Here is a 23,884-nt window from a genome sequence, read left to right as displayed (position 1 = left end):
AGAAAACATTAGAAGCTCAAACATTCTGTCTAAACTCAACTTGAATTAAATATTTACTCAGGCGGCAATCCTGGAGCTTGAAGTGGCTTAATCAGGAGTAAAAATGATGCCAAATATTTGAGGAAAGACGCTGGGGTCACACATCCGCTCATTCAATGTTCCAGCCAAAAAACACACATTTTCTGTACTTAACAATATCCAAAACAGACAAATTTCCTAAACCGCAATGTTTTAAAATAAAGTGTTTATATTACCTATCACTGCCCTACAGCTCAATACATAAATCCCTTTGGTGATTAAGGGTTCCAGGATTATGTATTGTTCCTAATGAAACCCCAGAAATGCTTGGGGTTCTCGTTGTACCGCAGGTTCCTTGAACACCTATTTTTTTTTTTTTAGGAAATTCCCTCTTTATTTACCATCCCATGATGCAATTCAGACGGAACGCATGGTTTTCCATAATATGCAATGAGCCGTTTCCAGGTATCTCAAAGTATGTAGTCTAATAATAACACAAACTCAAGAACTGTTGAAGAAGAGCTTCTACTTAAAGTAATGTGCACAAGCGTTGTGAGAGAGGGGATCCTCATATGCCGATGGTCACGAAATTAGTGTTTTCATAAAGTCATAAGGGACCCCCCCCTCCTTTTGGCCAAAATTGGCATGTGCTTCAAAAGGGTTGTTTGCCTTCATTAGGCTCAATGCATCATGAAGATCTGGGACAGGTTGGCCTCCAAAGGTCAAGCCCTACTCAGTCGCAAAATGAAACCTGACACTACAGAGTTAATTCCGTTATCGTCACTACTTGTCGCAGATTATCCCGAAAGATTCCAACGTATGTAAAACTTCCCTTGTGAAATAACCCGTCAATGTCCCGTTTACCCTGCCCGGGAATAGACAGCTATCAGAACGCCATTACCCGCGCTGATGCCGTTTGATTGGAGACGTGGAAGCCGCTTATACAATGTGACAATGCGATTGTTCTGGATTGCAAGTATTTATAGGAAGGGACATGTTTGATTCAAACATTTCTGTTGAGTTTCTTTGGGTATTAGAGTGGAAGATGAGCTATGATTAGAACTTCAACCAACACTCGTTTTGCCGATAAAATATCTTTTTTTTTAAAAAAGAATCTAAAAACGATGAGATTTGTTTAGTAAATATCAGCCTTCCAGCCATGGAAGGTGCCAAGCCAGTGGCCATGTAAGCCATGTAAGCCATGTTTCATAACATCTCGCTTATAGACCATCCTACACCAGTCTTCAATCTAGAACAAAGACAATAATGAGTAGCCAATCGGGAAGAGGATGTTTTATTAGCTTTGTGAATAAAATAGTACGATGTGAAAAGTTCTAACTTCAAGTAGAATACCCAGAAACGTATAAAATATCTTATCTAGCGTGAAAAACATTTCAAGTCACTGGAGTGGCCTTGGTTTATCCTTCACAAAGGAGTAGTAACATATATCTCAAAGGTGTCGACATATAGGTGACTCCTGTATGTAAAACCACATACTGTATGTATACGTATGATCACCACACGGTATTAAGGAAGTCTCACTCAAACCAACAGCTCAGACCAACTCACCAACGGGATTCGGTGTGGTTTACGGACAAGTTCAACTAAATTCATGAGGTCCTTATAACAGACGGATCCTGGGAGAACCCACATCGTGCTAATGTCCACTCAATAGCTAAAAGTCCAGATTTAGATCATCCATTCTATACAGTTTGTGTAGAAAGAGAGACCGGGGTAAGACATGATGGATTTTAACTGGACCGACGGGACAGGACAACCAAAGAAAATGGAGCATGTAGGGTGTTAACGTTAATCTACCCCAGTTAATAAAACTGTGCCTAGCACAACTTATTGATCTTGGGTTTAGCAATGGATCCCATTGGGGTCTATATAGCTACCAAGCTTTAAGAAACAAGCGATGCTATTTCAGACGACGTAGCAAGGAAGACCAGGATACATAAATAGCCTCCGGTAGCGAGAACGTGCGAGACACCAATTGTTCACAGTCAGAGCGCCCATGAGAATGTTGACAACTCTGAGCATCTCCTAGATATAGGCTCTCAGGTTTGCTGCTGTGGACCCCTGAGCGCAGAGTCACATGATTTACATTGTCCTAAAAAAACAAGAATTTTTTAACAAGCACTTCCTTGCAATTTTATTGGGGCAGATAAGAGCCACTGGCCCCCCTCTAGCCAATTATAGTACTTTCCCTAAGATCTGAACCGTTATGTGGCCCTGGGCCTCATCTTATGTCCAGGACAGCTTTATGTCTACTGCATGCACGCTTCAATTACTTCACTGCAACCATTTCTGCCTGAAGGCCATTCCACTTATCCAAACCCTCCACCATTCCCACCTTCTTTATCATTTTCATGTGGATTAGCTCCATGTGCTATTCCTTAAACATCAGGCTCTGATAGGAATTATCACTGTAACTCGGAAAGGAAGCCAAGTCTCATTGGAAAACCTCCATCTACACCAAGGTGATGGAGAGGTACATTTTGACCATTGTCCAAAAAAACGTATTTACTGTTTCTAGAAGACTTGATGGCAGAAGACGTGTCTTCCCGTAAGATTCTAAAGAATACAATGTATTCCTCTTAAACGTAAAGATTCCATCCTGTCCTACATACACATCACTTACGGCCGAAGAGCGACCTTCAAAGGAATGAGACACATCTGGATGGAGAGCCATAACCAGATTGAGAAGGTCGCGAGGACTTCCATTCAGATCGAGAGACTATACCACCTAAAGCAAGATTCATTATAATACCGATATTATTGTATAATGATTAAAAACTGCATTATATCACTGGATGTTAGCGAGGCTGTATATTTGAGGGTTACTTTCGGTATCTAACACAGGGAACAATTAGACATTTTTATTATATTCTTTATCAAATCCAGAAAAAATATATACACAATTATTCATCAGATCATTTTCACGTGGGTCAGTCACTTCTGCCGAAAGCAAGTCTCTTTCGAGGTAAGGACTTACCTTTTTATAATTAAAAATATATTATATGAATATTATGTTAATATATTATATTAATTATATCTATTATATTAATAATATTATATATTAGTTCATATTGTATTAATTGTATTAACAGAGGAAAATCTTTTACCCCCATGTTAACTGTTTTCAGCGGATGTGATATGCTCATTACAAAGTGCTTACTGGTCTTAGAAATATTTCTATCAAACCTCAGTTCTATCACTAGACTGTAAGCTCTTTGTCCAGAGCTGGTTCTGTCGTATTATAACAGAGAACCTGCATTGATAATGAAAAATTGCCGCTCCGGTTCCATTTCAGAAATTACCCAGACATTGTTATATTTTCTTACTAAAACAATTTCTGCAGAAAATGAACTCTACCTCTAGAATGTCAGCTCTTTTGGCCGGAATCGCACATTCCCGTGCATTGAAATCACTGGTGCCCATTTTTACTGCATTGATTCTGATCTTCTGGTATTGCGGATTTTAATTATCGATTTATATAGCGCCATCATATTCCACAGAGCTGTACAATGGGTAAACAGGACATGAAAAGTAGCGCATCACATAACAATATAGACTTACAGAAATAGAAGGCGAAGGGGGCCCTGGTCATAGGAGCTTACAATCTAGAAATGACATGAATTTAACAAATATGTGCACAGTGTTCATATATATATATATATATATATATATATATATATATATATGTAGAGCGTATTAACGGAGCAAATTAACTTTGAATCTATGCCAACTGCAAATTAAATGTACCAGTTAAATATATAAATTTATTAAATATATATTATATATTAAATAAATGAAATATATAAATATAGAATATATATAAAGGGAATCCTCTTGTTTATTGGGGAAAGTCAAGGATGCACAATTACAAAAAAAGTGAATCAAAAATGCATCAAAAGTGCATCAAAAATGTGGAAAACATGTCCCTTTGTGGTTCAGTGACCTATTTACCAGTGACCAGGTATCTCCTGAGCCCTTCTTCAGCCTAAAGGCAAACTATTTTGCTTGAAACTCAATAAAGTTCTTTAAAATGTATTCGTCACAATCATTCTAAAAATCCCAAACCAGCCAATTTAAAGTATCAGAAGTATCAGCGATGTAAAAAAAGCACATATTTAATCATAGCTGCCAACTGTCCAGGTTAGATTAAATCGACTCGGAGTGCGACAAAATCCCCCCTGCATCTAAGTATCCACTATCTTTCCTGATGCACATCGACATTCTAGCGGTGACTACGTTTAAGTTACAAATTTTTGTCTAACATTTTTGGACATGCCACCTACGAGACCCAGAAGACAAGGACACGTTACTCATCCAGAAGACCCAGACATCAACCAGTTAACACTTGATATCTTCCCGAGCTACAGCATGTAAAATTTCGGGGATACCTTTTTCTACACTGAAAACCAACGTGGAAGAACTCTACAAGAACATCTCAAACTTTTTTTCAGATATCTGATGAGGACAATCCCAGTTCTGTAAAAATTCAGTATACTGGTCGCTTCTTAGAGGAGAATTCCAGGAAATTTAGGGTCAAAACCGGAAATAAAACATAATCATCTGAAAAATATTTAAGGCATTTGTGTCAAACTACTCTCAGTTCTGAAGGTACCCCTGAAGGCATCAACCTTGTGAACTCTAACTTAGAACCCCGAAAGAAAGAGAAAGGTTTGTTCTATCACCTTTTTAGATGTAGGAGCTCGTTGGAAGACTTGTTGGTAGATCTCCACGCACATGGATCTTCCTCACCCACAGCTGGCAGCCGCTCCAAATGGCTGTGCCACTCTGAAACAGTAATGAATAAATAAGTTCTCCAAGCTATGAAAAACCAACTGGATGGTTCCTCATGATGACACTTGTACTAACCATTAATGTCATGCTTGAACTTAATTCTACAGAATGGTTGGGGGAAGGGTGGGAGATACAGGGAGAGAGAGAGAGGGGAAGGAGGGGGGGATTAGAGGAATGGATAGGCAAAAGGGAGGGGAGAGATTTAGAAGAACATAGGGATAGGAGAAAGGGAAAGAAAGATAACAGCAGTCTGAGATTATCAGCCATGGTCCGTTGGCTGAAGATAGAGCTACAAAGGTTTGCGGCAGGGCCTGTCAACTTGACTCAGGGTTCAGGCCAAGCTCCAAACAAATAATAAGGAACACGGGTTTAGCGTTGACACGGGGCAAGCAGCAGGCAAAGTATTTTTGGGTTAGGACTTACCCACTCCATGAGAGGAAATTACCAAATTGCACCTTCTCGGGTCTTTCGTTCCCTTTGATGATCTCATTTTATAAAAACAAGTGGTCACAACCATAAAAGAACAGTTTTCATTTCAGATAAGGGTTATTATTAGCTTTTTTTTGCGACGTAGGCGGCGTTTCATAAAGAAATTAGAAACATTTTAACAATTTGGGCTTCTCTATTTTCTGTCTCGATTGAGCAGAACAGTCTTTCCTCCTCAAGCGCACAAAACGTTACCAATTTAGACTTCCTTTGACCTCTAACCACTTTCTTTTTCAGTATAGGACAGAGTCTCAGGCTTTTTTGCGTTAATCAGGTAACACAATTAAGATAAAAATAGATGTTGGTTTAAAAAGTAAGGTGAGGAAAGCCTCTGTAGCTTCTATGTTCCTCTGAACTGAACCCCAGACAGTTCCTAAATAAACCACTGGAAATCTAACCGATGCCAACTCGAGCATCTGCTAAGAGAACTCAGCTGGGGTCGCAGTAAGTCAACTCAGCAGTATGGCTGATACTCTGGATACTGGTGTTCCTTTCGACCATTCCTTGGCCATGGTCATATTCAGAAGACCCTCTAAGAATTCCATCTTTTTATAAAAAAAAACCATGTTTCACTTTTACCTAATGTGAATATATGGAAAAGAGAAAAGGTGGATGTCTCATATACCAATTTATCTGTAACTGGGAGTTGGGCTCGAACCCAACATCTGGGTCAGCCATGGCTCAGAAGGAGAAGAGTATGAGCAAAGTCCTACAGTCGGGAGTTTGGTCCTCATGAGCATCCATAGAGATACTCGCAAGGACTTTCTTGTTTATGTAGGTGGATGTATCTCATCCACCTCCAGCTACAGCAGGAAGGAGACTCCGAAGACCTTATTCCAACGGGTCCATGAGCTGTAGCTCCTACCTTCGCTGTCTCCTATTAATCAGGGGTTACGGCTACAGCTTCAGCAGTCTTTTCTTTTTTTTCCAGCAAGTCCTGATTCATAATGCAAAGAGCACTCAGGACATGGGTTAAAGCTGGATGGTAACATTCTGTGTCAGCATAAATCTGGTCTTCTATTCACGCCGGCGCTCGGTAACTACGCATTATGTTAGCCACCTGGGATGCCCCACCACCAAATGTAACACGGCTTCGGGGACAGGGATCCACTGTGTAAGCTGTTAAATATTAACATTCACGTACCTATGAGACTCCAAAGAGCTTCATTTCAATCCGTGAAAGCATAAGAGCCTGAAGACAATTCAACTTCGCTTATTCACCTAGAGGCGCTAACAAGTTTGGTCACCGAGCTGCAGGAACCTTTGTTTGGATGTAAAAGGGACATCGACAATGGAAAAACTTTGAGAAAAGAACACGGGAAAGCTTTTCTGGGGTCATATTTTCTGGCGTTAACATTATGGGACATTCTACGTTAGAAAGTCATCCAATAACAATGTATATAAAAATCACTTGATACGTAAATATTATGGGTTCCAAGCCATGAGTTGGTTTAGTACACCAGATGGGGCGGCCAGTTACTTTATTGCTTTCAGATGTGTGACGCTAGAGGAGTAAAGCGCAGAGGTTTGGAGGAGTTTTCTTTTAAGAATATTGCTAACCCATTACCGGTCAAAGGGAAAGACAACAGGATCTGAGACTGTAAAGAAAGACCTGGACGCCAAACCTTATAATACAATATTTAGAATTGGGCAAGCAGTGTACATGTTATGACTGGCTCGAGGTGATCGCTGGGGAGTTACTAGGTTTGGGGATTGGTAATTGCCCCCCACTTTTTGGTTATGCCAATTCCTCACCACTTTCCTTGACACTTGGAGCTAGCCTGGCCGCTCCTAACCACCTTCCTTGATTCTTGGAGTAAGCCTGGCTGCTCCTCACCACTTTTCTTGACACTTTGACCATGCATGGCCTCTCCTCACCACTCTTCTTGACACTTGGAGCTAGCCTGGCCGCTCCTCACCACCTTCCTTGATTCTTGGAGTAAGCCTGGCTGCTCCTCACCACTTTTCTTGACACTTTGACCATGCATGGCCTCTCCTCACCACTCTTCTTGACACTTGGAGCTAGCCTGGCCGCTCCTCACCACCTTCCTTGATTCTTGGAGTAAGCCTGGCTGCTCCTCACCACTTTTCTTGACACTTTGACCATGCATGGCCTCTCCTCACCACTCTTCTTGACACTTGGAGCTAGCCTGGTCGCTCCTCACCACTTTTCCTGACACTCGGAGCTATCCCGGCCGCTCCTCACCACTTTTTCTGACACATTGAGCTTGCATATGAATGGGGAGAAATATATCTCCAAACTAGCATACACACCATATCCGAGTTAGTATTCTATGCATCACGTAGGGCTGTATTTAAGGAAGGGCAAAATAGAGACGGCATCCCAGGGGGTAAGTATTTGATTAACATTATACATGTGCAACTACTTATTACAGGGGCCATATGTAGCAGAACAGGCTTAACTAAACCTGAAATATGCATATTTATATTATTTATGCAACTTTAATGCTATTTTAGGATTTTACGAGGCTTCTTCACCAATGCACAGCAAGTTCCACCTCTGCTACGACTGGGTTTTGTTCGGATTCTTCATGTTTTCTTCTGTGATTTACTTACTATCTCCCTGGCCTGTTTTTTACAAAAGCCCCCGTGCCTGATTTTCCTGCCTGCCGCCCCCCTCCTCTCTGCGCTCCCCTCCTGTACAACGTGTAAATGTTTAATTCATGTACAGCGTTCGCCTGCAGCTCCATCTCAGGCCGGTGACACCAGATCCTTAGTGACAGGCCCTCCTGCTCGTCGCAGACATCACGATCCCGGAATTTATGACCCAAGGGCGTAAGATATGTGCTGTGCCACGGGCCGCCATCTACAGACAAGATGTCTTTAGTTACCCAACTCCGGAGCAGGACAGGAAACTTATCTATCACACCTTCTAGAGCCTAGGGCCGTCGTTTTCAGAGGACTTTTTTTTTGTTCTGTAGTCAAGGCCATGTTTTAGTGGCCATTTGGCACCCATACCTGTGAAGTTGGCTAATGGTTTAGAGCTGGAAGGAGGAAGGGGTAGACTTACATAGGGCAAGACTAGGGCATCAGATGAGAAAGGAGTCGGGAGTTGGCAGAGCCAAACCCATCCACCAATCTCCGAGGTCAACGCATTGGACTAGGGGCCTGGAAATCAGGCCCGATAATATGGGGACAAAAGATGTGGTTTGAGGAACAACCATGAAGAGCTTTATAGGTAAAAGTCGGGATTTAAATTGAATCCTAAAGCAAAGAGACAGCCATTATAGAGACTGAGAGAGGGAAGAGGTGTTAGAGTGATAGGTAAGGAAGATATGTCTGACAGAAGAATCCATCATGGATCACAAGGTCAGCTAAGGCTGAGTTACAGTAGTCAAGAAGGGAGATAATGAGGGCATGAACAAGAGTCTTGGTTCTATCTTGTCTTAGGAAGGGGTGAATATGACTAATGTTTTTAAAATGCAGGAAGCAGGGGTTTTTTTGGAAATAGACAGAATGAGAGGTCGGTGACAATGGTGACCACAAGATGTGGGGAAGGAGGGAGGGTTCTTCCCAGGAATTAAACGACACGATCAAAGGAGAAAAGAGAGAGCGATCGGGAGAAACTCAGCGAGACGTTATGTCACAGTGTTCAGCACAGGCCATAGGGTTAGGGGGGGTCACTGGGGGCGCCGCGCGACCCCCATTTAATACACCACTGGTTCCACCTCACTAAAGTAAAAGGACCCCAACTGCTGATGGAGCTGCTTTGACCAGGTCCTATGATTTCTAACTCTATTACATTAGGAATTTGCTGCACATTCCTCGGGGGGTTAAATCTGGGGTAATTTGAGAGCTGAGTCAAGCGCAGTCATCAAAAATAACTTCATTTGGGGCAAATCTTTGGCCAGCACAGGTCCACGAACACAGAGCAGGTAGGGTTTCAACGCAATGGCTAAAGGAGGAAGGAATGGCTTGAAATGTAAGCAGGTGTTTTAAGCGTCGGGGAGAGAAAGTCCGTAGAAAGTTCTGTAAATAGAAAATCCATCCGATCTCCACAAACCCCCTCAATCAGAAAACTGCTGCCACCTAAAGGGCCGCAGAAATTTTACTTTTCTGAGCTGAAATTTATCTCCAAACGGTTTGTTTTTTTATAGTTTAAGATGTATTAACTATTAACTATAATATATATTAAATATTAGATTACTGTATTAGCCTCTACCACTGGGGGGTTGTTCCACCTATCTACTACCCTCTCAATAAAGTCATATTTCATTACATTCCATCTAATCCCCTGACCCTCTAGCGTTAGATGAGGACCTCTTGTTCTCACATTTCTCCTCCTTTGGAATAACCCCCCCCCGTACTATGTTAAACCCCTATATGTATTTAAATGTTTCTATCATATCCCCCGTCTCTCTTCGGCCCTCGTTTTTGCCAACTACTGGGTTATATAATTAAATCCGAAAATACAAAGTTTTCACGTTTAGACGCTTGCGTCCGCGGTCTGCATCGCCGTACACGCCATCACGCTTACCTTCGGGGCAAAACATGCTGCATATACATGTCTGCCACATATCCCATACTCCGTGTGGGTCCGCAAACGAGGGTCTGAAGGCCCTCCCGACGTGACACTGGCAGATGTATTGAGCGTGACAGTGTGTCCCGATCCCCCCAGGACCCCTTCACACATGAGTCAATCTGCTTTGCATTTTTAATTGACGCATTCTCCGGTACAATGGAATCTACTTATTTCCGTACGCCCGCGTGAGCGGACACCGTGAGCGGGGGTGACAGCTTAGACAACGCCAACCCCCCCCCCCGTCTGCTCGTCTCCTTACTCTCATTGTGTCCCTTCGAGTTACGGATACGTACCGCCGCCCTCCCTGCCACTTTATACCCCCGAAGCCTATAATCTTAGAGGAAAAACAATAAAATATAAATATATGAACTTCTGTGTCGTAATATCCCCAAAACTGTAAAACTTATTGTCCGCGGCCCTTCTTCTCCATTTTCAATAAATGATTCTAAATAATACATTACTAAAAAAGGCAAAAATATTGAGGTTTTCTGTTTTATTTATGAGACTGATGGGGTTTTTTTTCCTCAATATTTTTCTTTATTGACTTGGAGGAAACATGGCGCCAACGCTCCTCTATGAACGGGTTTAGACGAGCACCTCAATGCTGATTATGCAGTTATTGGCACGTGCGCAGCGACAGGTTTGAAGGCATTTAAATCCACAAAGAGGGGGGCCATTGTATTACCGGCCAGAGATGGCAATGCTGTCCTTCTATGGATGAAGATGTGACCAGAGATGATGGCAGAAAAGTTGGAGGAACAAGAAGGGAGTCAAAAACTGTTGAAGCCAAGTCATGGTGGCCAACCTGTACATGCTCCTGCGTGATAGTGATGAGAGTGTTAGTACGAAAATTGGAGTTTTATGGCACCCATTGGTATGGAAGAGCCTATCTGTACACATCAATGTGATGGGTCAGAGACAGTAGATGCTAAGATGTCTCTTAGCCTCGGGATGAGCAGAACTCCCATCAAATCGAGCAGAATCCTCTCTTTCTTCTCTTTGAACGAGTCTCCTCACACCAGCGCTATCGTACTGTATTAGTCTTTATCCGTGACAGACTCCTGATTGGGCTAATTGAAGTTTCCAAGTGGCCGAGTTCACTCGACAGCCGCAATCAGTCCAAAAGATCAGCCGCAGCTTGTGTTTGAACGAAATGCGGACTGAATACGGGACTTTTCTGGGCTGTAGTCGAGTTTTGGTTCATTTTTTTTTAAAATCCTGCTTATTTTTATACAAATTCATCTAATAAAGACAGGTTTAAAGGGGGAGAAGGGAAGAGTGGAGACTCGCAATTCCCGACCTCTGGTACCATGAATGATATTTTGGATCTCCAACGCTAATGTGTCTTCATATCATTCTCTATGTTGACCCAACAAAGTCACCTTCATCCAAAGACTCCATCTCCTCTTGGACCAATACAAAGCTATATACTTTCCTAATTCCCGAAAGATTTCTGAAACAAACCCAACCCAACGCAGAGGACACCCGTTGCGTATGTTTGTTTTAACCTTAGAGGGAACGTTTAGTACATTTCTGCTTCACAGGACGCAAGAACCAAATGGAATGTTACCGATTGTCTTTACGGTTTCCTTCTAAGGTTCCTCATGCGCACTTTGCCTTCAGAATCTCTCACCTTCTCTCTCCATCGCTCCCCTTTTCCCCCCTAATTGCGGCAGAAAATATGCCGTGAAATTAAGATCCCGCAAATCAATTGCGATATCCTACTCATGAGTGCTCCTATATGCGCAGACCGACAAGAGGCGGCAGAATTTCACAACCTATCAGAAGCTTCAACCCTGAAAACGTAATGGGTGTCACTTCCATCTCCACTGGGCCAAAAAAGGGCCTCTCGCTGTCACACGCGGTTTTGTACTCGGTGGCGCGCGGCCCCCAAAGAAGTCGCAATTTAGAAAGACTCCGGGTGCCTCGGGGGGATCCGCTGTTACTTGGATCCCACTTTAACTCAACCGTTACAGATCTGTTTCAGAAGTGTGTATCCATCCAGGGGGTACGGGAGCCGAGCACACATTCAGACATTGTGAACCTTTGGTCTTTCCATAGACCTGACACCGAAAAAACTATTACTAGGGAACGAGGTCAGCATCCGGATCGCGTATTCCTGGTCAATGGCTGGTGGATGTCCTTATGGTTTGGCGGACCTGCGTGTAACCCCTGCGCTGTATACAGTAATTACCCCCAGCGCTGTATACAGTAATAACCCCAACACTGTACACTGTAATAACCCCCAGCACTGTATACAGTAATAACCACCAGCACTGTATACAGTAATAACTCCTAGCGCTGTATACAGTAATATAACCCCCAGCGCTGTATACAGTAATATAACCCCCCAGCGCTGTATACAGTAATATAACCCCCCAGCACTGTATACAGTAATATAACCCCCAGTGCTGTATACAGTAATAACTCCTAGAGCTGTATACAGTAATATAACCCCCAGCGCTGTATACAGTAATATAACCCCCCAGCACTGTATACAGTAATATAACCCCCAGGTCTGTATACAGTAATATAACCCCCCAGCGCTGTATACAGTAATATAACCCCCAGCGCTGTATACAGTAATATAACCCCAAGCGCTGTATACAGTAATATTACCCCCAGCGCTGTATACAGTAATATAACCCCCAGCGCTGTATACAGTAATAATCCCCCAGCGCTGTATACAGTAATATAACCCCCAGCGCTGTATACAGTAATAATCCCCCAGTGCTGTATACAGTAATATAACCCCCAGCGCTGTAATGTCTGTCGACATTGACAAAAACCTGGTTTTTATCTCATTTTGCCCCAATAAACTCCCATTATCTGCAGACCTGGAGCCGCCGTTGCTGTCAGTCATGTGATATTTTGGGTTAGTTTCCCGGCTCAAACACCACACTGAGCTGATGCTTTATGGCGATGCTAATGAAGTCGTTCCTCCATAGACTTTCATTAATCATAATGTCGGTCTGGGTGAATAAGACTGAGCCATTCTATTGTTCCCCCACAGGCAGTATAATAAGGAGTCGGGGGGTTTAGTAGATCGGGGATCAGATAACAGAGCGAGAATCATACAAATGGCTGATATGCAGCTGCCTGAAAACATTATATTATGGGGCAAAAACTACAACTGTTTTCCAAAAGTGCCCCTTTAATGTGATTTTGTTTTCCATCTCTTTCTTCCATCACAAAGTCTTCATATAACTCTAGAAGGGGGGTGCCTGGTTTAGAGTCCGGGCTCCAGGATGATCTCCTTGTATAATTTCTTCTTTATGCGGCATCACTGTATAAATCTGTAACATGCAGAGGCCCCATTTACTACCGTTCCATTGTCAATACCTAAACATTCTATCAATGGAGACAATGTTGCAGATTTCAAGGGAGCGCAACAGTAGAGTCAACGGGGACTGATAAAGATTGCTGCGGGAGAATTGGTTAGTATTGGAGAGAGCGGAGTATATTTGACGTTCTCCGAAAAGTGGAGCTTGTGGCATCTACTGTCACCTACTGGCAGGAACCGGTATTACAAAGAACTAAGATTTCCTCCCAGGTCATTTAGAAAAGAAAAGGGAAAAAAATCAGCATTAGAAGCAGCGTTCCTAGCCTATTGAAACCCATCCCAGAAAGAATAGTTAAATCATGTCATACTTTGTCTCATTCATAATTTTTTTCATGAACAAAGGAAAAAGCGACCACATTGTAGGGATCCTGCTGACTCTCTCCATGCATTCGCACAGGGAAGAAAATGGTAGTTTAATGGGGAACTCTTGGATATTACCAAATTTACTCGATTATAAGATGACCCCCAAAACTGTGGATCTCTGTGCCTTTTGCAGAAGTAAAAGGATAACAGGGAGAAGAGAAGAAAAAAAAAGATAGAACAAAAAGAAGCAAAAGAAGTGAAGCTGCAGAAAATAAGACAGGGATAGAGAAACATCGGTGGAGAAGTTCGCGAGACACGGAGAGAGCGTGAGAAAGTGTGAGAGCGAGTGAATGAGAGTGTGGATGAGAGTGTAAGAGAGGGAATGAGAGTGTGAGAGAGCATAAGTGAGGGAGAGAGCGTGAGTAACAAGCTCCTAGGCTTAGTCAGCTGTGCCACGGATCTGGGGTCGTTTTTCCAGATGATATTTAGTCAAAAAAACCTCAAGCAAATAAAGTATATGCATTATATTGTACATGATGGCAGGATTTATTAATCACACAGCTACACGAGCAATGCTCTTGCGGGGTGATGTAACGCACTCGACTTCAATAGAAAAGGCACATCTAGGGGTGAAGCAGGATCAAGGGAGTTGGGTCTGTAAGATATTATTTAACCAACTTTTGGATAATTGTTTATCCTTGCAGTACTAATTATTCATTAAAGTATTAATTATATTTAATTAGTTTACCCCCTATCCCCACCCACAACATCACTGTACCCGCCCACCCAAATCATCAGTGCCCCCTAGAAGGCACAGATAGGCTGATGACATTCGCATGCAGAGGACACCCCTCCCCCCCCGAATCCAGATGTTCACGTCTTGCTGGTCTATGGCAATACTTCAATTCCTTGATTTGGCCACTAGGTGTCGCCGCAGCACCGGATTCCGACCAAAGAACATCTGGGGATAAAGAGTGATTCTGGTGCAACATTTCACAACTGGTGTTATCGCCATAGCAACCAATGAAATGCTCTCGCTCTGCCGGAACATTCTAGCGGTTGCTATTTTACTAAAGCAGATTATCAAACTCAAATCACTTTTTACATAAAATCACCATTTCCTCATAAACTTGTTTCCTTTTGTAACTTTACTGAGACATATTGTTTGACTTTATGACCTCTGGGTAGTTTGTTATGTATAAATAAAACGTTCAGCAGAAGAATAACATATTTTATTTACACAATTTTATTTATAAACATATTTTCTGATGTTTCTATACACATTACCGGGGCTTTTAGGGCTGTAGAACCCTGTGATACCCTCATACCCATCAAACATTCTGACCTCCTAGAAAAGAGGGGGCATCAGGGGAGGAAAGAGGGACTGGCCAAACTAAACAGGGGCACTTGGGAAGTATGCTAAGAAAAAGATCCCTAAGCACATAAAATACTCCATTCATTTAAGAAAAGGGGGGAAATGATAAACCTACAACTCTCATCAGCCTCATCCAAATTGTAACAGGACGGTATCCCAGCTCTGCCACTGTGATGGGGTAATTGGGGTGTGATCAGCCCCTCTTACCCCTGCTATCCGCTATGCGCGCTCCCGCGCCCTGCACGTCCACACCCCAGCCCATAGCCACACATACACGTGCGCGTGTCAACGTGGCGACCATCGACCAATCACAGTCCGCAGCACGGTCCAGAAACTTCTGTGGACCCTCCTGCAGGAGAGGGCATACGATGCGAATTGGCTGCAGAGCTTGCAGGGTCACGCCCCCTTACAATGAGCGTTTTAAAGGGGCAGTGCAGCATTTGCTGAGCGGATCACAGAGGCTGGAGTTGGAGCCGGAGCATCACTGGGTAAAGTTGTGCATGGAGGGGAGGGAGGCGTCGGGGAGAGGAGATTGAGCTGTGCAGAGAGTGCAGATAATGAGTGTGAGGTCTCATTCATAAAAAAAACTACAATAAGGCGCGTTATTAGTGTTATAAGCTTTATTTGTCAGGAGCCAAGCCTTGGAACTCAAAGGGTTAATGGCAGGCAGGCAGGCAGGGGAATACAGATACATCAAATGTGTTTTATAGAAGCTCCATGTGAGCAAAACTGCACTGAAAGGGTGGATTTTGGTACTTAAAAAATGCTTTGATCATTCTGGCAAGAGAAGGGTTAAAGGAGTTTATCCCCCCCCCTCTTATTTTTAGATTGTTTTAATGACATGTGGTGCATCCAAAACGAATATCCCATTATTGGACGATATAACTGCATAACTTGGGCTAAAGTGGTTAAATTGGAGCTGTTACCATGGGAACTGTTGGAAAGTTTCAGCTAACTGCTCCAGATTTAGCACCTTGCACCCCAAAGATTAGCCCTATGCCTGTGTTCAGTGCAGCCTACCCAGCTTCAGTTTGATTGTAACTTAAAGTATTAAAATGTTTATCTGTGTTCTGGATCCTGAGTCAGGAGCAGGCAGTTGTATCTAGGACCAAAAGAAGTCAGAAGCAGACAGTTATATCTAGGACCAAAAGAAGTCAGAAGCAGACAGTTATATCTAGGACCAAAATAAGTCAGGAGCAGGCAGTTGTTTCTAGGACCAAAAGAAGTCAGGAGCAGGCAGTTGTTTCTAGGACCAAAAGTAGTCAGGAGCAGGTAGTTGTATTTAGGACCAAAAGAAGTCAGGAGCAGGCAGTTGTATCTAGGACCAAAAGAAGTCAGGAGCAGGCAGTTGTTTCTAGGACCAAAAGTAGTCAGGAGCAGGTAGTTGTATTTAGGACCAAAAGAAGTCAGGAGCAGGCAGTTGTTTTAGGACCAAAAGAAGTCAGGAGCAGGCAGTTGTTTCTAGGACCAAAAAGAAGTCAGGGCAGTTGTTCTCGTAGTCATTGTTTTGATTGTGGTCTGTCTTGTAATTCCAGGTGCCAGAAGACCGGAACGATGCGGACTCTCTGTGTTTTTCTCCTTGTGGCGATATGTTCCTCCTGGGTTTTTTGTAAGCCCACCGTGGAAAAGAAGGATCGTGTCCACCACAGCAAAGACCTGAGCGACCACCACCACAATGACAGCCAGGACTTCCAGTACGACCACGAAGCCTTCCTGGGCAAGGAGGAATCCAAGACCTTCGATCAGCTGACCCCAGAGGAAAGCAAAGAGAGGCTTGGGTGAGTTTAGGGCCAAAATGTTTACTTCAACTCTATCAGTGCTCAATGTTAGGGATAACAGATTTAACCCTTTCATATCCAATAGGGTCAGACACATTGTTTACAGAATGGCCTTGTTGCAGAAGACCCCTTATATTGTCTTTTTCTATTGGGTCTAATGTGCATGAACTACCAGCCTTGCCGGCCAATCGAGACACACTTCACTAATATGTTAAGTTAGTGATGAAAAACTCCTTTAAACAATAAGATCTCTGTTCATGTAAAAAAGAATTAAGGTGTGCCTGTGTTGGCGTCAACAGCAGTAGAGTAAAGCGAATGAATGAACGTCTGCCTGCTGCGGAATAATTAATAAATAGAATGTGTAACCCTTTTTCTGCCAGTGGGAGTTTGCAGAGCGTTGAAAACGAACGACTAACACTAATTCCCATTATCCTCGGTTATTGCATACACCGGGTTACGGTAGCTAACAGGAAGCTTGCTGTTGTGGGACTACAACTCCCATGATCCTTAGCCAGACTCTTTAGCATGGAGGTATCTGTGGCCGGCTGAGCGATATGGTGTTTGTAGTCCTGTGGCAGGTAAAACCCACCTGTCGGGGTATTTTGGATCGTGTTTTCTCCACAACCAGTTATTGAGGACCCCTGTGAGATTAGAACATGCGCATCGCGGGGGTAACAGTCTCCCAGTTGTAGAAACCCCTATAGATGCATAGATGGTTATATATTTACTAACGTTTGGCACAACATTCTAATTTAGAATTCTAAAGCAGAAGCGCGTGCCACGGTACCAGTAAACTGATGACTCTGGCCCCGGTAGCTTACAATCTAATTATCATATGGAAGCTCAGCCTGCTAATGATAGGTCACATGGACCGGTAGCGTTCTTATTTTATAGGATGAGCTTACGATATATATACGATGAGGCTATTTTAACCCCTAGGTGCCCAGAGGGGAAGGCTATAAGAAAGTTTGACCAGTAACTGCCAAGCGGGTGTGCGTTCCATCCCCCATTAGATCCCCGCTGGCACGTGAAAGGTTAAACGTGTAATGTGTGTTCAGCTGCAATTACAGGTTTTGTTGTGGATGGCTGGGGATGATGGGAGTCACGTTATGGTAAGGGGGGGGAGTCTTTCTGTCCCACTTTGAAAGCAGCTGCAGCTTATGAACGGCCAGTAGGTGGGACTTCGTTGATTCCCACCCAATGAAGAGCCTGGGGGGCTGCGGAGAACATTCCAGACTGCTAACGTGGCAGTGTCAAACTTCTTCTTGTTTGGGAATGGGGAGGGATAACAAGAGAAAGGCATCTGAAAAGTTCTCCCATTTCAAAAACCGCAACACCCCTTCTTGGGGATGTCCGACATTCCAGGGTCCGTCCGCCTTCTGCCTCTCCTCCAGCGTTAGGAAAGCAGAATTCCGCCCCGTATTTACGCATGGAATCTCTTCCCGTTATTATCCGGCTGTCCTTAAAATCTAAAAAGCGCGGTGATTAATAGTGCAATTTTTTTTTTTTTGTGTGGAAAAGTAGCATTTTTAGTTGATTCGACCAACATAGAAAAAGACATAAAGTTGCATAAGCTTTTTTTAAGACCTCGGAGGTCTCTTCTTAAGGTGCTTTTACATCTACCATTCTTAAGCTATGTTATAACTCTAACAAATAGGCATCAGATTATCAAATATTAAACATTATACATCTGATTGTGTATTTTATATTAAAAAAAAATTTTTTTAGTATTTATTTAATGTTTTATATAGCGCCATCCTATTCCGTAGCGCTGTACAATGGGTTTTTATACCCCGTCCTGTTCTCCATGTCAGCCGCTCCATGCCATGACAAAGACCCCTTAAAAGTGGAAACCCTGGCACGTTATAAATGTTTTATTATTATTATTATTTTGATTAATAAACAATGTTTTTTATTTATTATGCGGCAGAATCCACTTCTCCTCGACCCCCATCAGCTGACCATTTATGATAAAGGTTTCTAGACCCCCTCCCCCGCTTGTCGCTTGTGTGAAGCTGTGAGTTTTTGGTTGATTGCAGGAAGATTGTTGATAGAATTGACAGTGACAACGACACGTTTGTCACCCAACCCGAGCTCTTGGCGTGGATCAAGTACGTCCACGGGCGCTTCGTCCAGGAAGACGTGGGTAAGCAGGTGCTGCTTCACGACAAGGATGGCGACGGCTCCGTATCTTGGGAGGAGTATTCCACGCAGACGTACGGCCATCTGATAGGTGAGAAGTCCTCGGCCGGTCCTTCCTAATCCCGCTTCTTCCTTTTCCTGCGTCCCTCAGGAAAATAGTCGACAAGATAGACAAGGATAAGGACGGCTTCATAACTCAGGTGGAGCTCAGAGAGTGGATCACCCACACCCAGAACCGCTACGTCTACGAGAACGTCAACAAGCACTGGGCGGACTACGACGAGAACAAAGACGATAAAATCGCCTGGGAGGAGTATAAGAAAACGACGTACGGGTACGGCGCAGGTAAGAGAGCGAAAGCAAAGTCTGTGAGTGGGCCGGAGGGCGGTGGTTCCTCCCACCGGTAGCCTGCCATGGAAAAGCAGCCGCCGGAAAGAACTCGTTCCTCCGTAGCCTGACTTCAGGACCATAAATCCTTGAGTTGTAGTCTGGGCCTGCATGGCTACTCCCTGCTCGCTCCTACTGCCAGCATGTTCTTCTAGAACCCTATAAATATATACTGACTGCATGGGAAAATGAAGATGACCCAAGCGAAAAGTGTCCTACTTACGTCTCTGGGTTAAACAAGTAGTCCTCCACACTTTGGGTGCTCTGCGTTCAATGCTCTACTTCTTGCGTTTTTTTTTCTGGTTTCCCCCGGTAGATATCCCCTTACGGAAGCACCAAAACTAAGTAACCCAACGCAAGACTTCTTGGATTATTACCCCCCACCCATGAAAATAATATAAGCCGTTCCTTCGTTGACCTTCTGAGAAGACCTTGTTGAGTTCCATCTACTGGTTAAGACCTATATCCTGAGCAGATGCATGGTTTTTTGGTTTGGTTTTCTTTCCGGCGCGTGGTCTTTCCTTGGCTTGCCGTGGTGAGGTGACGGTGAAATGCATGTCTCCTCTCACTCTCAGATTTTGCTTTCTTTCTCTGCTTGCTTGGAGCTTTGAAGCTCCCGGCCACATCTGAAGGACCTCCTTTCTAGATAAGCTTCGTGTTCTTACCGCTGGTGTCCTGAAGCCACTTAAGTTGGCCGGGAAGGCGCGTGGCTTCCGATTACAGAGTAGATTGTCACCACAGGGTACAGTATTTAGGCGAAAGCCTGAACGAGGTGCTGTCTGCTCGCCGGTTTTCCGCTTGCTTGCAGTAAATATTGTCATGCGATGTGTAAACACAGACGGGATTATCCTTAGTGTGGCAACATTGTAACTTGTGAAAAGAAAGTTCTTTAAATACCAAGTATTGGAAAGGTGAGAAAATGATCATTTCAGCCCCGTTTTTGTGTGTTGTTGCGTATATTGGAGTTGTGTTTTACTGCATGCAGATTGGTGCAGGACAGGTTTTCTTGCACATGCTCAGTAGAATTCCCATCCTCGTCAATGAGAGACGAGGCTCTGTTTGAATGAGACAGCAGCCAATCGGTGTACGAATAGCATACATGTGATTAGCTGATGCTCCGGTGAAGTCAGTGGGAGTTCTACCGAGCATGTGCAAGAAGTGTACGCAGGAATGCTTCCTGTTTCCTGTAGTGGCAGCCGGGGGCGGAGTTAAAGGACACAGAAGTCTCGTTTTCTGAAGGACGCCTGCACCGATTCGCTCGCAGTAAAATGTACCGAAGAAACCAAGTTGTAAAAAATGTTGAATGTGAGACGCAGAAGGGCAGACTGGAGTGACTGATCTGTGATTTGGGGTCTTTTCCTACAGATCTCAGGAGCTCATTAGTCTCGAGGTCGTGTCTCGTGAGACCTGCCTTAATGGTTTCTTTATTCATACGTCCTTTCCATCTTTCACCTTTTATGTATATGTGTATATAGGTGAAGAGGAATTCTACGATGTCCAGGATAAAGACACGTACAGAAAGATGATGAAGCGCGACGAGCGCCGATTCAAGCATGCCGACAAGGATGGAGACTTGATAGCCACGCGGGAGGAGTTCACCGCCTTCCTGCACCCCGAGGAGTTCGACTACATGAAAGACATTGTTGTTACTGTAGGTATCCATTTAATGTGAGTTTGTCCCAAATTGCAAAGCTCCGTGCGCTAACAGATTAAATTAAGCCGCGTACTACGTTACGTACATCCCACGGGAGCAGTCGTCTAACCTTTGTGTTATCAAGCGCTGCGTAATTGTTCCTCCCTGTAATTTATCTCTGCCGATCTTAAAAAGTTGTTGAGGGAGCAGGTTTCAGGAGAGGAAATTGAAAGGATAATGCTGGCTGTGCCACAGGCTGCCACCGGACTGAGACTGCGTTAATGTCATAGATTCCAAAATAATCAGCGTAACAAATGCTGGATCGTGAAACTTTGTTCTTCTATTTCCACAGGAAACTCTGGAAGACATCGATAAAAATGGCGATGGTGTGGTGGATGTAGATGAGTACATCGGTAAGTTATAACAGCCAGGATAGGATCCAGACTGAGAGACTCACACCAACACACACATCCAGACACTCACACTAACACAGTCACACACACACCTACATGGAGGTCATGTACCTTCTGGCTCATTCCCATCCCCCAAGTAACTAACATGCGCGCGCACACACACACACACACTCACCCTGGCACACACTAAGACACATTTGTCCCATCACACCTCACACCCGATCATCACACCTATACCTTTCCTTATAGTTAGCCTAATTTTTACTGCAGGATCATGTAACATCGAGTTATATGACCCCGCTGTGTCCCTGCTAGTACACAGGTGTCTCGCCATTTCCAGCAATTGGTCAGAACATTCCTTCAATAGGCTCATTGGGACTAGAGCAAGTTAGATTGCAGCCTACACCACGGGTACCGGTTAAGAACGTAAATCCAACGTAAAACCTCGAATCCTGACTTTTTTGTTGTTGTTTCTTCTCAGGGGACATGTACAGCCCTGATGGAGATGAACCGGAACCGGACTGGGTGAAAACGGAGCGCAAGCAGTTTCTGGATTTCCGTGACTTGAACAAGGATGGGAAAATGGACCGTACAGAAATTAGCCACTGGATTCTGCCCCATGACTACGACCATGCTGACATCGAGTCCAAACATCTCATCTACGAATCCGACAAAGACAAGGTAAGAAACGTCGACCTAAATCTGATATTTTAAAATCCAGTAGACTTTTCTAACATGACATCAGCCGGTGAGGTCAGCCACGTGACTTCCTCCACTCCGAGGCAGAAAAGCTCACATGGTGTTGATACGGAGAAAGAAAGAGATGGCAAACTCCATGCCCTGATGGCACAACTTGAGCAGGATTTTTGGCTAGCCCCTGCATGAGCACAGGTAGATCAAGAGAAGAGTAGGGCTGCAACAACTAATCGATAATGAAAATGGTTGCCAATAAATTTCATTATCGTTTGGTTGAATTGATTTTATCAAATATGATACCCCTTGTTTTATAATCCAACCTCAAACAGAGGTCAGATAATAACACTAAGATCCAGATCCTCCGCAGCGCTGCAGAGGACCCGGATCCTCCTCCCTGACAGCTGGCAGGCGTCTGTGTGATGCGTGCAGACATCCTCCGCTGCCGCCGGGGGTTCTATGATGGAGCACCGGCATTGCATAACCTTCCGGTGCTCAGTCATAGAAGCTCCAGCAAAAGTCCTGGGGAGCAGCAGAGGTATGGAGCATGGGGGCGGGCAGAGTGGCATATCTGGGGTATAAGGCACATAAGGGGCACAGTGGCATAAAAGGGGTTAAGGCATATTTGGGGGGGCAGAGTGGCATATTTTGGGTATGGATATCAGAGGGCACAGTAGCATTTCAGGTTGGGAAATAAAAAGAAATGCATTTTTATCAGTTTTTTTATTCTGCTATTTGTTTTACATTTTTTTTTTAATCCGATTAATCAAAGATAATTGGCCAACTAATCGATTATGAAAATAATCGTTAGTTGCAGACCTAAAGAAGAGCTTTGCCAACCTTAAACCTGCTTCAGATGGATGGTCACCTTACCATAACCTTCCACCCCGACCAAACTGTCTATGTTACACCAGGCCGTTTTATTTTGTCCCTTTTTACCGGAAGGTCCTGGTAGCACCGGTGGTGTTTACACTCCAACAGCCGATCTACACCAGAACTTGCTTTTCACCGATTTTGTTCTCGTGAATTCCTCCTCCTCGTTTCCAGTGGTAAGAGTTACCCAGAACTCTCTGTTCCCCCTTTGAATTAACCGACCGTCTTTTTCTACCTAGGACGACAAACTGACTAAAAAGGAGATCTTGGAGAATTGGAACATGTTTGTCGGCAGCCAAGCGACCAACTACGGAGAAGACCTGACCAGGCGGCACGACGAATTCTGATGGACTCTGTTACTCGGCTCCTTCTGGAGCGCCTCACTCATCAGCACATTGTTGGTGCTTTAGGGATGGGATTCCAACGTGTGGTTTTTGGAATCCCGGTACAAAAAGGGGGGGACTGTGACTATTTATTCATCTGGGGGTTTTTTGTTTTTTTTTGTTTGGTTTTTTTTAAGGCATGTGTTTTCCTATCCAGCTAGAAAAAGATTCCGATTTGTATGACCTTGAAGGTATATACAAGACTTCGGTGAAAATGTCTAGCGTATTCCCAAGCTATTTACCCCAAAAATATTTTTATACTGGATAAAATTCTTCCCCAAACTCACTGCATAAAACCTGTTTCAAATATGCTGTATTTTATCTTTTGTCTTCCTCCAGAACCTACAAAAAGACCACTTACTGAATTGTGCTTTATTCTAGAACGTGACGTTTTTAATGGCTAGCCAAAAAGTGATGACATAATAACCCATTGGGGTTTACAGTAAACTATAGCCTCTAAAACCTAAGAATGTGATTTCCTTCTAATATTGAGGGGGTTAGTGTACCCCTTAAACACAGGCTGCTACTTGTTTCATCAAAGTATACCAAAATCCGACTTCCAATATGTTTAGGCATCACATTTGTTACAGATTTACCGTACCCTGTACAAATACTTTAAATAGTGAACACCTTTCACCAAATAAACACTTTTCTCCCCCTGTGTGTGTCTTATGTTTTAATGTATAAGCTGGGGTTTTTTTT

At 43.6% G+C, this 23,884-nt stretch overlaps 1 protein-coding gene across 1 annotated transcript; it reads left to right on the top strand.

Moving 5' to 3' along the window:
* Positions 1-16,434: 16,434 nt before the first annotated feature.
* On the top strand, positions 16,435-23,146 carry LOC149273447 (reticulocalbin-1-like). Its single transcript, XM_089506302.1, has 6 exons — positions 16,435-16,658; positions 18,952-19,145; positions 20,663-20,838; positions 21,173-21,233; positions 21,715-21,914; positions 23,039-23,146. Exons 1-6 carry the CDS (start codon positions 16,435-16,437, stop codon positions 23,144-23,146), a joined length of 963 nt encoding a protein of 320 aa, XP_089362428.1.
* Positions 23,147-23,884: the final 738 nt, after the last annotated feature.

This window comes from Sceloporus occidentalis, unplaced genomic scaffold (assembly GCF_023333645.1).
Source record: "Sceloporus occidentalis isolate IW3139 unplaced genomic scaffold, rSceOcc1.0.p SCAF_375, whole genome shotgun sequence".
Classification (NCBI taxonomy): domain Eukaryota; kingdom Metazoa; phylum Chordata; class Lepidosauria; order Squamata; family Phrynosomatidae; genus Sceloporus; species Sceloporus occidentalis.
The sequence above is the reverse complement of the archived record's forward strand: the minus strand, read 5'-3'. Positions and strand labels throughout refer to the sequence as shown.